We start from the raw sequence: 13334 nt of genomic DNA, 5'->3' as shown, positions 1-13334 counted from the left end.
AATAGAGCCAGCGATACAAACTTGATGGGGTGCGTGGGGAGATTCTAGCAGAGGTGCGCTGAGGGAGCCCAGCCTGGGGTCTGGCCCAGGGGAGGGACTGTGAGCTCTCTAGGCCGCTTCCTCCTCGCTTCCTCCTCGGAGGAGTTCCCAGCCCTCCTGGAGGAGTAGGGGAAGGAGCAAAGTTTCCAGTTGCAATCTGGCCCGCAGCCCAGCTAGCCTGGCCCCGCCTTCTTGGTTCCTCCTTCTAGGGAAGGGCTGGGGAGGAGGGGGTGGTGACACGGTGGAGACACCGGCTAGGCCAGGGGGCCTGCCCTTGGGACAGGTCCAGACCCATGGAGCCCCCCGGGAGGAGCAGCAGGTAGGAACCTGGGCCCCGCAGCCTGGCCCCCTCCCTTCCTGCCCAGGCCTGGACCCAGTCCCTGGGCTGCTGATTCAGCAGCCTCCTGGCTTCCTGGTTCCTGGCTCCCTTCTTGGACTCTGAGAGGCCTTTGGCCTGGGGGAGGGAGCCAGTTCAAGTGGGAGATCCCATGGACATCCAGGTACCCAGCTCTGGAAGGACCCTGGAACCCTGAGCAGCACAGCCTGTGGCCTGTGAGGGGTGAGCTTGGCTCCTACCCTGCTCTACTAGCCTTGTGTGAGAGGCACTGCAGGGCTCCAGGCTCGCGGCCTCTGAGATTCTAACACCAACATTCCAGCAGCCTAAGGGTCTCTGAGTCTCAGATTCAAAAGAGATAATGAGTCAAGGACTTGGGCTGGAGACTGGCACCTGAGAAGCAGTCGCCCTGATGATGATTAATCCAGAGCCTTCGATAAGAAGAGTCTCAGATTCAAAGATTCCCTGTAAGGTTCTGAGATTTGGACATCCTCAAATTCGCAGCTGGCCTGGCCCGCAGCCACGTCTCCTGGCTTTTACATGGGGTTTTGAATGGCCAGGCCCTGACCACAGTCTGCCTCTGTGGGCTTGTGGGGGACAGGGGCTGGCTGACCTGGAGGGGTCGGCTCCACTCCCAGCTTGCTCTGGCTCCGGCTGACTGGCATACCTCTGGCATCTGCGCTGCACTGGGTAGGGCAGGGACCAGGCCCTCAGCCTCCCTGCCCTGCTGTGCCTCCTCCTCCCCTTGGCCATTCTCCGGACTTTAATTGCAGGAGGCAGGAGGTGGAGGGGTCTTTGGACCCTGCACTAGGGGTGGTGGGGGTGCAGCATCAGGGGTGGAGTGTGGGCCCTGCCTTGGGGTGGGGGGTAAAGCACTGGCCTTCAAAGCAAAAGACTCCTACCTGGAACCACCCCATCCTCTGCCTCACCCACTCAGCCCTGAGTCCCATCCTGTCACCAAGACCACTGAGACCTTGTCAGCCTCCTCCGCCCTCACCCTCCTCTGCTCTGGCACTCTCTGCCTCTCTCTGGCTTCTCTCTGTGTCTTCTGTCTCGCCCTTTCTCTGTCTCGCCCTTTCTCTGTCTTTCTCCTTTTCTGTCTCTTTCGGTTTCTCTCTGTCTCTCTCCTCTCTTCCTTCAGTGTTCCCCCTACCCACCCACCTGGGTTCTCCCCCTTCTTTGGGCCCAGAGCTTCTCCTTCCTCCATCCCTTCCTCCCTTCCTGTGAGGGGTCTTCTCTCAGGGGAGCCCCCATGCATCTTTCCCCCTTCTCTTTCATCCCCCCTTCCCCTCCCGTCCTCCCTACCCCTGTGGCGTCTGGTGTGAGGAGGGCTCCCTTCCCCCTTCCTTGCTGTGGTGTCCCAGCGTCTCTGTGGCTGAGGTCCCCACGGAGTCACCTGGAACACAGGAGGTCCAGCCCGGCTCTTTCGTCTCTACTGCCCCCTGTTGTCGTTGTGTTCTGTATGTGGTTCGAGTGCCGTCCTCTCTTTCTTGACTTTGTGGTTTTTTTCTTTTTTTCTTCCTTCCTTCCTTCCTTCCTCCCTCCCTCCCTCCCTCTCTCCCTCCTTCCTTCCTTCCTCCCTCCTTCCCTCCTTCCTTCCTTCCTTTCTTCCTTCCTTCCTTCCTCTCTCTCCATCTTCCTCCCTCTCTCCCTTCCTCTTTTCCTTTCTCCCTTCTTGTCTTCCTTCCTTTCCTCCCTCCCTGCCTCCCACCCCTTCTCTTCCATTTCCCATCCTCCATTCCTCCCAGCCTTCCCTTTTCCCCTCCCGCACTCACTCTCACCTTCTTGCCCCCATCGCCCACCCTGCCACTTCCCTCCCTCCCTGTCTCTCTCTCTGTCTCTCTCTCTGTCTCTTGCTGTCTCTCAGGTCCACAGCGTCTCATACTCTACACCAGTATTGCTGTCCTACTCAGGTCCTTGACTCCATGAAGCTTACCCCCTCAGGCAGGCTGGCAGAGAGCAGGTAAGAGCTAGACCCATCCCTCCCCCAATTCCTCCTCCTTCTAGACAAATATACGGTGTCATTGCCAGCCCCTCCCACCTCCCTGAGCCCCCGCTGTGCCTGTGGAATGGGTGTCCGAGTGTATGAGGAGAGTGCCTGGAAGATCAGGTCAGCAGACCAAAGAGGACATTTGGGATCTATCTGTAATTTGTCCTTCCTTAAAACAATCCTTCTCTAGAGACCTGCCCCAAAAGGCCTGAGTGGTTGGTCCTAGACTATGTGATATTCCAGCTTTTTTAAAGAATGAATAGGAGTTTGCCAGTTGGATAGACTGAGGAAGGGTAGTTAGGCAGAGGGAACAATCTGCCCATATCTTTGGAGAATGTTATTTCTTTCTTTCTTTCTTTTTTTTTTTTTTTTTTCTGAGACAGAGTCTTGCTCTGTCACCCAGACTAGAGTGCTGTGGTGCGATCTCAGCTCACTGTAGCCTCTGCCTCCTGGGTTCAAGCAATTCTCCTGCTTCAGCCTCCCTAGTAGCTGGGATAACAGGCATGCGCCACCACACCTGGCTAATTTTTGTATTTTTCTTTTAGTAGAAACGGGGTTTCACCATGTTGGCCAGACTGGTCTCGAACTCCTGACCTCGTGATCCGCCCGCCTTGGCCTCCCAAAGTGTTGGGATTACAGGCGTGAGCCACCACACTCGGCTGGAGAACATTATTTCCAAGTTAATTAGAAAACCTATTTTATGTTTTCTAATTACAACTCAATAAAAGGAAATATTAACAGCAACAGCAAAAAGGCTAGGCCCTCCTCCCCATTTGAAAGTTTAAAAATACTTGTGTTAAAGAGGAAATAAGAGTGGAATTTATGGACTATTTAGAATAAATGTCAGTGAGAATACTACAAATTAAAACCTATAAAATATGGGCACAGGGATTCCCAGAGGAAAATTTATAATCTTAATTGCTTTTATTAAAGAACAAGATGGTTTAAATTAAATGGACTAATTATTCCACTCAAGAAGCTAGAAAAAAACAACCAAAACAAAGCAGAATAATTACTACAAATAAAACCAGAAATTAATGAAATGGAAAACAAAAGATTTGATAAAGTATTAATAAGTAAGTAAATATGACTTTTGGAAAGACCAGCTCTACCTAGTTTGGTAGACATTCTTTGGCAGATATGACTAAGAAAAAGGCTAAATAAATACATTAAGAAATAAAGAAGGGGATTTAACCATAGATTCTAAGGAGATGAAAAAAAGTTATTATAAGAAAATATTGGGGCCAGGTGCAGTGGCTCACGCCTGTAATCCCAGCACTTTGGGAGGCTGAGGCAGGCAGATCACGAGGTCAGGAGATCGAGACCATCCTGGCTAACACAGTGAAACCCTGTCTCTACTAAAAATACAAAAAATTAGCCGGGCATGGTGGCGGGTGCCTGTAGTCCCAGCTACTCGAAAGGCTGAGGCAGGAGAAGGGCGTGAACCTGGGAGGCAGAGCTTGCAGTGAGCCGAGATTGCACCACTGCACTCCAGCCTGGGCGACAGAGTGAGACTCCGTCTCAAAAAAAAAAAAAAAAAGAAAAGAAAAAAAGAAAATATTGGTTGGACGCAGTGGCTCATGCCTGTAATCCCAGGACTTTGGGAGGCCAAGGTGGGTGGATCACCTGAGGTCAGGAGTTCGAGGCCTGCCTGGCCAACATGGCAAAACCCCGTCTCTACTAAAAATACAGAAATTAGCCGGGCGTGGTGGTTTGTGCCTGTAATCCCAGCTACTAGGGAGGCTGAAGCAGGAGAATCACTTGAACCTGGGAGGCAGAGGTTGCAGTGAGCCGAGATCACACCACTGCACTCCAGCCTGGGTAACAGAGCGAGACTCCGTCTCAAAATAAAATAAAATAAACATTGTATATACTTTTTTTTTACCAGTAAATGTGAAGATATAGATGAATTGGGTGGTTTTCTAGGAAAATGTAAATTACCAAAGTGACTTAAGGTGGGACAGGAAACCTGGATAAAATGGAAAAGTATGGAAGAAACTTAAAAGATGGTCAAAGTGGCCGGGCATGGTAGCTCACGCCTATAATCCCACCACTTTGGGAGGCCGAGGCGGATGGATCACGAGGTCAGGCATTTGAGACCAGCCTGGCCAACATAGTGAAACTCCGTCTCTACTAAAAATAAAAAATAACGAGTAATTAGCCAGGCGTGGTGGCAGGCGCCTGTAATCCCAGCTACTTGGGAGGCTGAGGCAGGAGAATCACTGGAACCTGGGAGGCGGAGGTTGCAGTGAGCTGAGATTGCGCCCCTGCACTCCAGCCAGGGCAACGGTGTGAGACTCCATCTCAAAAAAAAAAAAAAAAAGAAAAGACGGTCAAAGTTTTTTCCCCAGAAATGGTACCAGGTCCAGTTGGTATTCTGGAAGTTCTGGTATGATGGAAATTCTAGCAAATCTTGAAAGATCAGATAGTAGGAAAAGATAGATAGCTTCCCAGTTCATCCCATAAGGCTAGTATAACTAGACAGGTTTAAACAAACAAACAAAAAAAAACAACTATAGCCTAATGCCACATATTAATAGAGCAACAACTATTTTCAATAAAAGATTATCAACTGGAATCCATCAGTGTATTAAAAGAAGAATATATTGTGACAAATGAAAGCTTGCCCCAAGAGTGCAGGGATTGTTCAACATTAGGAAATGTTATTGTAATTTATTGTATTAAGATATTAAAGAGAAAATATCATATAATCATCTTCATAAATGCTGAAAAGTGATCTGATTAAATTATACATCTATTCTGCTATATTGGGGTAGTTTGTTACACAGTAATACATGACTAATATAGTAAGCTAGGAATCATGGAAACTTCCTTAACTTGGTAAAGAATTTTTATCAGAAACCAAAGAGAATCATCAAATGTAACAGTGAGGCCCTAGATACATTTCCATTGATTTCAGGAACAAAATAAGGATGGCTGCTATCACTGTTATTGACCAATATTTTTCTGGACGTTTTAACCAGTGGGATTAACAAAAGAAATACATGGTATAAATGTTAGAAAGACAGAGTTAGAATTAGCATTATTTGAGGATGGTATGATTGTCTACTTAGATAATCGAAGAGAATAAAATGAAAAATTAGTAGAACTAAGAAGAAAAGTCAGTGCAGTGAGTAGACACAAATAAATATACACGCAAACCATTAACTTCTCTGAGTACCAGCAATAACTAATTAGAACACATAGTAGAAAAGATCCCATTCACAATAGAAAAAATAATTCTATAAAATCACTATGAATTTACAAGAAATGTGAAATACTTCTCTATAGAAAACTATAAAATTTAATCAACGGCTGTAAGAAGACTTGAGTAAAACAAAGTTATATCTTGTTCCTGGATGAAAAGAGTCACTGTGGTAAAAATGACATTTTGTTCCCAATTTGGCCAAAACATTCATTGCATTCCTTATTAAAATTTCAATGATATTTTCTTTGGGATTTGAGTGATTGGAGTTTAAAGTTCATTTGGAAGAGTAAATGTTCATGAATCACTAAGAAAATTTTGAAAAAGAATGCAGGTAGCCGGGCGTGGTGGCTCACGCCTGTAATCCCAGCACTTTGGGAGGCCGAGGTGGGCTGATCACGAGGTCAGGAGATTGAGACTATCCTGGCTAACACGGTGAAACCCCGTCTCTACTAAAAATACAAAAAAAAAAAAAAAAATTGGCCGGGCATGGTGGCGGGCGCCTGTAGTCCCAGCTACTCAGGAGGCTGAGGCGGGAGAATGGTGTGAACCTGGGAGGCAGAGTTTGCAGTGAGCCAAGATCTCAGTCTCAAAAAAAAAAAAAAAAAAAAAGAATGAGGGCAACTTGTTGTTCTGTTAGATATAAACTTACCATAAAGCTGCAATAATTTCAAATGTTCTATCATCACAGAAATAGAGGACTACAGACATGAAACAAAATAGAGAGTTTAGACACAAACTCATGTTCATATGGGAATTTAATTTATGACAAAAGACATCTCAAATCAGTGGGGAGTCAATAAATGAGATGGGACTATTGGTTACCCATTTGGGAAAAAAAATTTAAGTGAAATCCCTGTCCCATATGAAAACAAATACAGGCCAGGTGCAGTGGCTCATGGGGTTACATGCCTGTAACCCCAGCACTTTGGGAGGCTGAGGCGGGTGGATTGCTTGAGCTCAGGAGTTCAAGAGCAGACTGGGAAACATGGCAAAACACCAAAAATACAAAAATTAGTCAGGCCTGATGGCATATGCCTGTAATCCCAATTCGGCAGGATGAGACAGGAGAATCGCTTAAACCCGGGAGGTGGAGGTTGCAGTGAGCCGAGATCTCGCCACTGCACTCCAGCCCTCCAGCCTAGGCAACAGAGGGAGACTCTGTCAAAAGAAGAAAAAAAAAAGCCAAAAAAGTACCAGAAAAGAATCTGGAATATTTTAATAATATTAGGGTGGAGAAAGCCTTCCTGAGCATGACTTAAAAACCCATAAGCTATAACATAAAGAGTAATAATTTTGGCTACATTAAAATTTAAAACTTCAGTGTGGAGAAAGATACTATACACAAAATTAAAACATAAACAGGCTACGATAAAGTATTTACTACACAGCTATCAGGCAAAAGGTTAATATCTCCGCCTATATCTATATCACCTTCTGGAAACTAGTAAGAAAAAGATACAAAACCCATTCAAAATGGAGAGATAACATGATATGGCAATTCAGGGAAGAAACGGACAATTAGCTAATAAAGGAGAAAATATGCCCAAGCTTACTAATAGTTAAAAGAAATGCAGCTAAAGCAGGGCGGGTGCGGTGGCTCACGCCTGTAATCCCAGCACTTTGGGAGGCCGAGGCAGGCGGATCACGAGATCAGGAAATCGAGACCATCCTGGCTAACACGATGAAACTCCGTCTCTAGTAAAAATACAAAAAATTAGCCGGGCGTGGTGGCGGGCGCGTGTAGTCCCAGCTACTCAGGAGGCTGAGGCAAGAGAATGGCGTGAACCCGGGAGGCGGAACTTGCAGTGAGCCGAGATTGCGCCACTGCATTCCAGCCTGGGCAACAGAGCGAGACTCCGTCTCAAAAAAAAAAAAAAAAAAAAAAAAAAGAAATGTAACTAAAGCAATGAAGTGCCATTTTTAGGTTCCCAAATTAAAAATATTGGAAGGGTTCTGGAGAAACAGAACCTCTCAGATATCTTGTGCAAATTGGTAAAATTTTTTATGGGGCTAGTTTGTCAGTTACCACCAGAATCCTAAATGTCTGTATTCTTCCATGCTGAGAACCATATCCTGGAGCTAGATTTCTCCAAGGTCTTGCTTCCAGAAGGACCCCAACTTGGCCAGCCAGAGGCCTTTTCTGAAATACCACAATCCAAACTGCAAACATAAGCCAGACTGTGCAACTCTTTATCACCTGCCCTTGTGGGATATCATTCTCAACCAACTGTTAACTAAAAGGTGCATGATATATGCTTCTCAAAAGAAAGACAAGATTATGTGAGTAGGAATAATCTTTCTTTGTAGCCAGACTGCAAACATGCAAAAAAAGTAACGGAAATAACTTTTATGTGCACTTTAAACAAAATGTGCATTCCTTTGACCTAGCAGTTCAACTTTTAAGAATCTAACCTTCAAGAATACTTGGAGACATATGCAGAGATGTTCAGTGCAGCATTGCTTGCGATACTGAAAAGTTAAAACAACCTAAATGTCCATCAGTAGGGAATAGATCTTAGTCCATGATATACCCATATTATGGATTACTCTGTAGCAGATCCAAAGAAAAAGGTAGCTCTCTATATACTCGCACAGCAAGATCTACAAGACTTACTGTTACATGGAGAAAGCAAGTTGCAGAACAGAGTTTATAGTATGATCCCATTTTTGTAAGGAAAAGAAAACCCCCATAACAACAATGAAAACATGTTATGAACACCCTGTCATAATTTCAAAATTACTGGCCTTTTTCCTTGGTCCCATTTCCTTGCTTTTATTAATTCATTTCCCTCCTCCTTTATACCTTCTCCCTGTATCCAGCTGTTCAGATTTTGTTTAGATCCTTTTAATAATTAGCTCAGATACCACCTCATTCATTCAGCAAGGATTCTGTCTTGCCTGCTTTAGATTAGGCCTTGTGCTGACCTTTGGTGGAATATTGGAATGAATTGTATCTGATCCTGCTGTCATGGAGCTGAAGTCTAGAAGGGAGAAAGGCACATAGACAATGACACCATAGTGTGATTTGGGATGGGACAGAAGTAGGCCCAGAAGGCTGCCAGATGAAGGGCAATTAACCCCATCTGGGAAAGCTTCCTACTGGAGGGGACGTTTGTACTGAGTCTTGGAAGAGTACTAGCTTTCCTTCATCCCCTTCCTCCACCAGAAATGGTCTTGTTCACTCTTTGGCCCTTCCAAGCAGGATGACGTCATAGGGGAAAAATAGTGGAGTCAGTACCTTTATTCAAGTCCGAGTTCTGCCACTTACCAACTCGGTGACTCTGGGCAAGTCATTTATCCTCTGAGCCTCTGTTTCCTCATCTATGTGATGGGGCTAATGCCAACTTACCTCTTAGGGCTGTCTTTAGGATTGGAGATAATGCATGTAAGGCTCCTGGGTGACTGTCAGCTCTAGAAGAGGAGGGACTACCTGTGTCTTGTTTTCCTCATAGCCAACTGTGTAGCATTGAATTGGATTCGATCTCAAAGCTGTGTGTATCTGGAAATGGTTCTGGAGCAAAGAATGGGCCTGACCATAGCAGGGCTTTGGGATGAGAAGGCTGAGAGGAGTACAGGGTACATGGGTTGCATCATAAGAAGACAGAACCAGGTGCCTGGTCTTGGCTTATATAAAGGTGATGCAGGAGGGAAAATAAGAGTAGGCGTTCCTGGGAAAGGGATTCCAAGTAGGGAGTTCTGGCCCTAGTTCTTGGTCCTCTTCTACTGATACCATCTCCTAATCTCACAGTCCAGAGCAGTGAGGCATGGTGGACCACTACTTGCCATGGCATTCATGGCAATCTCAATCCCAACTTTGTCACTCACTAGCTGGCTGACCTTGACCAACTCACTTCACGTTTCTGAGCCTAGTTCCTTATCTGTTAAACAGGACTCAATACCACCAACATCATGGGGTTCATTTACTGAATGAGCTGAGCTCATTCAGATGAATGCATTCAGAATTTGAGTGGCTGGCACATAATGGGTACTCAGGAAAGAGTAGCTATTATTAGTGTTGATTTCAGTAGATACTTTTGGAGTACTGCTGTGACCAGGGTCTCTGTTGGGTAACAGTTCTTGCCCTCCATGAGTTCCCAGTCAGTCAGGGAGACTGAGAAGGGCTCTGACAGAGGAGAACACTGAAGGGTATGGAAGCCCAGAGGAAGGAATTTGGCCCTGTCTGGGGCTGGTACAGGTCAATTCAGCCTAAGAGCTGGGTCTTAAAGGTTAAGTAAGAACCAGGGGCAGAAGGGTGAAGTGTGGAAGAGCATTCCAGGCAGAAGGAATAGCATATAGCATGTGGAAAAGAAACGGGATGTTATTGGGAAGGGCCAGAAGTTCCTAACCTGGGGTGCATGGGTCTCAGATGGGCTTCAGGAACCCCACGAACCTCCGGAAATTGAATGCAAAATGTTGCATGCGTATACGTATGTGCATTTTTTGGTGGAAGAGATGGTCCATGGCTTTCATTAAATTGGTAAAGGGGTTTGCATTCCCCCCAAAAAGGTTGAGAACCAATATTGTTGGTGACAAAGTGTCAGTTGAATGGATTCTAAATAGGAGAGTAATTTGGCAAAATTTGTGTTTTAGAAACATCACATTAGCAGTCAGTATGAAAAATGGGTTGTATGCAGGGAGACCAGCTGGAAGGCCTAAACTGGGGTATTGGCAGAGAAGAAATGGATTTGAGCAGGGCTACTGTGTTGCACGACTCCAATGAGCACCATTTGCTGAGAAGCATTTTAATTTCAAATTATAGAATCCAAATCCTTTGAGAGTTATTAATGAGATAGACTCAATAGAAGTGTCAGATGATATAAACTGTTGTGGATGTATAAGGTGAGGGAAAGGGAAGAGGCGAGGATGAGTCAAAGTTAGCAGAGGGCCAGAGGGACATGAGCCCATGCCAGGGTGATAGTGCAAGGGGAAAAGGGAACCTCTATTAATGCTCACCCAGCATCCAGAGTCCTTAGTCTCAGACATACTTACTAACTTTCATCCTACCCCTGGTTCTCAGAGATCCCAAATGACACTGGCAATACTCATTTAGAGATCCCAAATGACACTGGCAATACTCATTTCCCTGCGGATTTTGCAGAGGAATTACTTTTGCTTTGTGAGTTAGGTCAAGTTTCCTGAAGAAAGCTGTGTTTAAGCCAGTCATTCAAGGTCCATGAGGATTCTGAGAGTTAGAGATGGGGGAGGAGGTGCTGACAGTGTCCGCAAAGGCCTGGAGGTGAGCGAGGTGAAATCAGACATTGGAGGGTGCAGAGGTCAGGCTTACCTCAAGCAGCTGTCTGAAGAGTATAGGCTTTTTATTTTATTTTATTTTTTTTGGTAGGCAGTTGGAGAGCCATGAACAGTTCTTGAATAGGAAAAGATGAAAAGTGACATGATCAAATTAGCATTTTAGAAGGGAGATGAGGGAAGAGGCTATGCAGTAATCCAAGGGAGAGAGAAGCCAAGGTCGTGGGCATAGAGCCGAGGAGATGGATTTGAGAGGTGATCGGGAGGAAGAGAGGACTGGAGTCAGAGACTGAAGAGGTAACCGGGGAGAGAGGAGGAGGTGGAGATGACAGAGGCTGGAGTTCGCAGTAAGTTCGAGTGTTCATGCCTGGCACTGGATTCATTCATTCACTGAATATTTATCGAATGCCAGGCACCATGTTGGGCACTAGGGGTTTAGCACTGAACAGAACAGATGCCTGTCCTGATGGATCTTACAGTGAGTGAGACAGATAAATAAATAAACAACTAAATGTCTAGAGTGTATCTGATGTCGATAGGTGCTATGAAGAAAAATAAAGCTGGGGTGATAAGGTAGAGAATATTGAGGTGCCTTTTGAGAGGGAGGGCGTCTCTGATGAGGCAGTATTTGAGCAGAGGCTTGAAGGAGGTAAGAGAGTGAGCCGTGTACCTCTCAGGGAAGATGTTCCAGATAGAAGGAACCGCAGGTGTAAAGGCCCCGAGGCAAGAGTGTGTTTGGTCTGTTTGGGGAGCAGCAGGGAGACCAGTGTGATGGGGAAAAGGCTGAAGAAGGAGCGAGAGGAGTAGAAGATGAGACGGTAGGGGCAACATCACAGTCTATCTTTTAGAGCTATTTAGGAGGTACAGTCCACAATAATTGGTGACTGACTTGCTAAGGGGGCAGGAAGAATCTAGGGTGACTCCAAGGTATGTTTTGGGCTCAGGTGACTGGATGAATGGTGGTGCCTTAAGGACAATGGTGAGATGCTGAGTCAGAAGTCCCTATGAGAGCTGAAGGCCCAAAGGGCCATCCTGGTAGAGCTGTCCAGCAAGCATTGGGCTCGACGGGTCCGGGACCCAGGAGAGGGATCCACAGCTGAAGTTATGAAATGGAATGAGATCACTGAAAAAGTGTGGAGTGAAAGAGAAGAGGACCAGAGCAGAATTGGGAAGGGGAAACCAACGCGTAGGGAAGGAGCCCAGGAAGAAATGGGGGCGGGATCAGAGCAGTAGGAGGAAAAGCAGTGGGGGTGGGCTCACAGAAGCAGAGGAAGGAAAGGGCCATGCAGAGGAGGGCCTTGTTAAGAGTGTCAAATGTTACAGCCTGGGGGGAGTAAGCTGAGGGTGGAAGAGAGTCTTATTGGCTTTAACCATCAGGAGGGCCTGGGCGACCTTCCTCAGAACAGTTTCCATGGAGTGGTGGGCGCATGAGGCAGATTGCAGTGGGTCGAAGAGCTTGTGGGAGGTACCGAAGTGAAGCAGAGATGGCCAGTGTAGACGGGTTTCTTAAGAAGAAGCTTAGCTGTGAAGAGGAGAGAGGGACAGAGGGGGATGTGGGGGCAGATAGAGGGTTTTTATTCCCAGATGGGAGAGACTTGAGCTTCTATAAATGTTGATAGGAAGGAGGCAACAGAGGGGGAGAGGTTGAAAACGCAGGAGGGAGAGGGGATGATTGTTGAGGAGGAGGTAATGGGGATGGGCTCCAGAGTCCAGGTGGAGAGACTGGCCTTAAATGCTAGAGGGGCCCCCTCTTTCTTACAGAGGAGCAAAGCAGTGATAGTGGTGGGGATACAAGGGTATTGAGGGATTGGTGAAAGAAATGCTTCAGGAAAGTTCAAAGCAACAAATGGAGAGCCCTGGCCAAGGGAATGGATGCTGGAGCTGGAAGGAAGCAGAGAATACTTCTGGCTAGGACTTCCTTAGGAAGTGGCACTTGAGCTGGGTCAGGAAATTCAGAAAGGATGGTAATAGGCAAAGATCTGTGCAGAGGGAAGAGTATTCTAAGTGGAAGAAACAGAATCAGCACACACATAGAGATGTGAAAAGGCCGGGCATGCTGATGGAATAATGAACAAGCTAGCTTGATGAAGGCTGGGCATCAGTGAGTAGGGAACATGGATACCACTATAATGGCCGTTATAATAATAGTTACTATGCACTAAGCACCAGCCTTGCTTAGTACATATTTGAATTCCTTTAGTCCCACTGCACCCTGCAGAATAGGTATTTCCTCAGTTTGCAGGTAAGGAAAGTGAGTCCTGGAATGGTGAAGAAATGGACCCAAGGTCATCCGGCTAGTAAATGATGGGGCTGGTATTGAAACTCAGGTCCGTCTGATTCCATAGCCTGTGCTTTTGCCATCTAACAGGAAAGGCCTGGTGAGGCCATATGATGAGAGAGCCTTGAATGCCAACTTGAGGACCCTGAACTTTATCCAGGAGGCAGTGGGTGTCTGAGCAGAAGAGATGCATGCTTGAAGGTGGGCTTTAGGAAGGCTAATGTGGTTCAAGAAGGGA

At 46.3% G+C, this 13334-nt stretch overlaps 1 protein-coding gene across 8 annotated transcripts in view; it reads left to right on the top strand.

Moving 5' to 3' along the window:
- IQSEC2 (IQ motif and Sec7 domain ArfGEF 2) overlaps positions 1-13334 on the top strand; it is an 88615-nt gene that overhangs the window by 39559 nt on the left and 35722 nt on the right. For 2 of the 8 annotated variants that reach the window (XM_063721404.1, XM_063721401.1), the window contains exons 1-2: positions 229-358; positions 2241-2336. The exons of 3 other annotated variants lie outside the window; for them this stretch is intronic. In XM_063721404.1, the coding sequence (XP_063577474.1) occupies positions 333-358; positions 2241-2336 (122 nt within the window). In that variant the 5' untranslated portion in view covers positions 229-332. Of the gene's footprint in view, positions 1-227; positions 359-2121; positions 2337-13334 lie in introns of those variants that run through there. 3 more of the 8 variants (XM_024240472.3, XM_063721403.1, XM_063721402.1) reach the window with 3 other exon arrangements.

Source organism: Pongo abelii, chromosome X (genome assembly GCF_028885655.2).
Source record: "Pongo abelii isolate AG06213 chromosome X, NHGRI_mPonAbe1-v2.0_pri, whole genome shotgun sequence".
NCBI classification, from domain to species: domain Eukaryota; kingdom Metazoa; phylum Chordata; class Mammalia; order Primates; family Hominidae; genus Pongo; species Pongo abelii.
The sequence above is the reverse complement of the archived record's forward strand: the minus strand, read 5'-3'. Positions and strand labels throughout refer to the sequence as shown.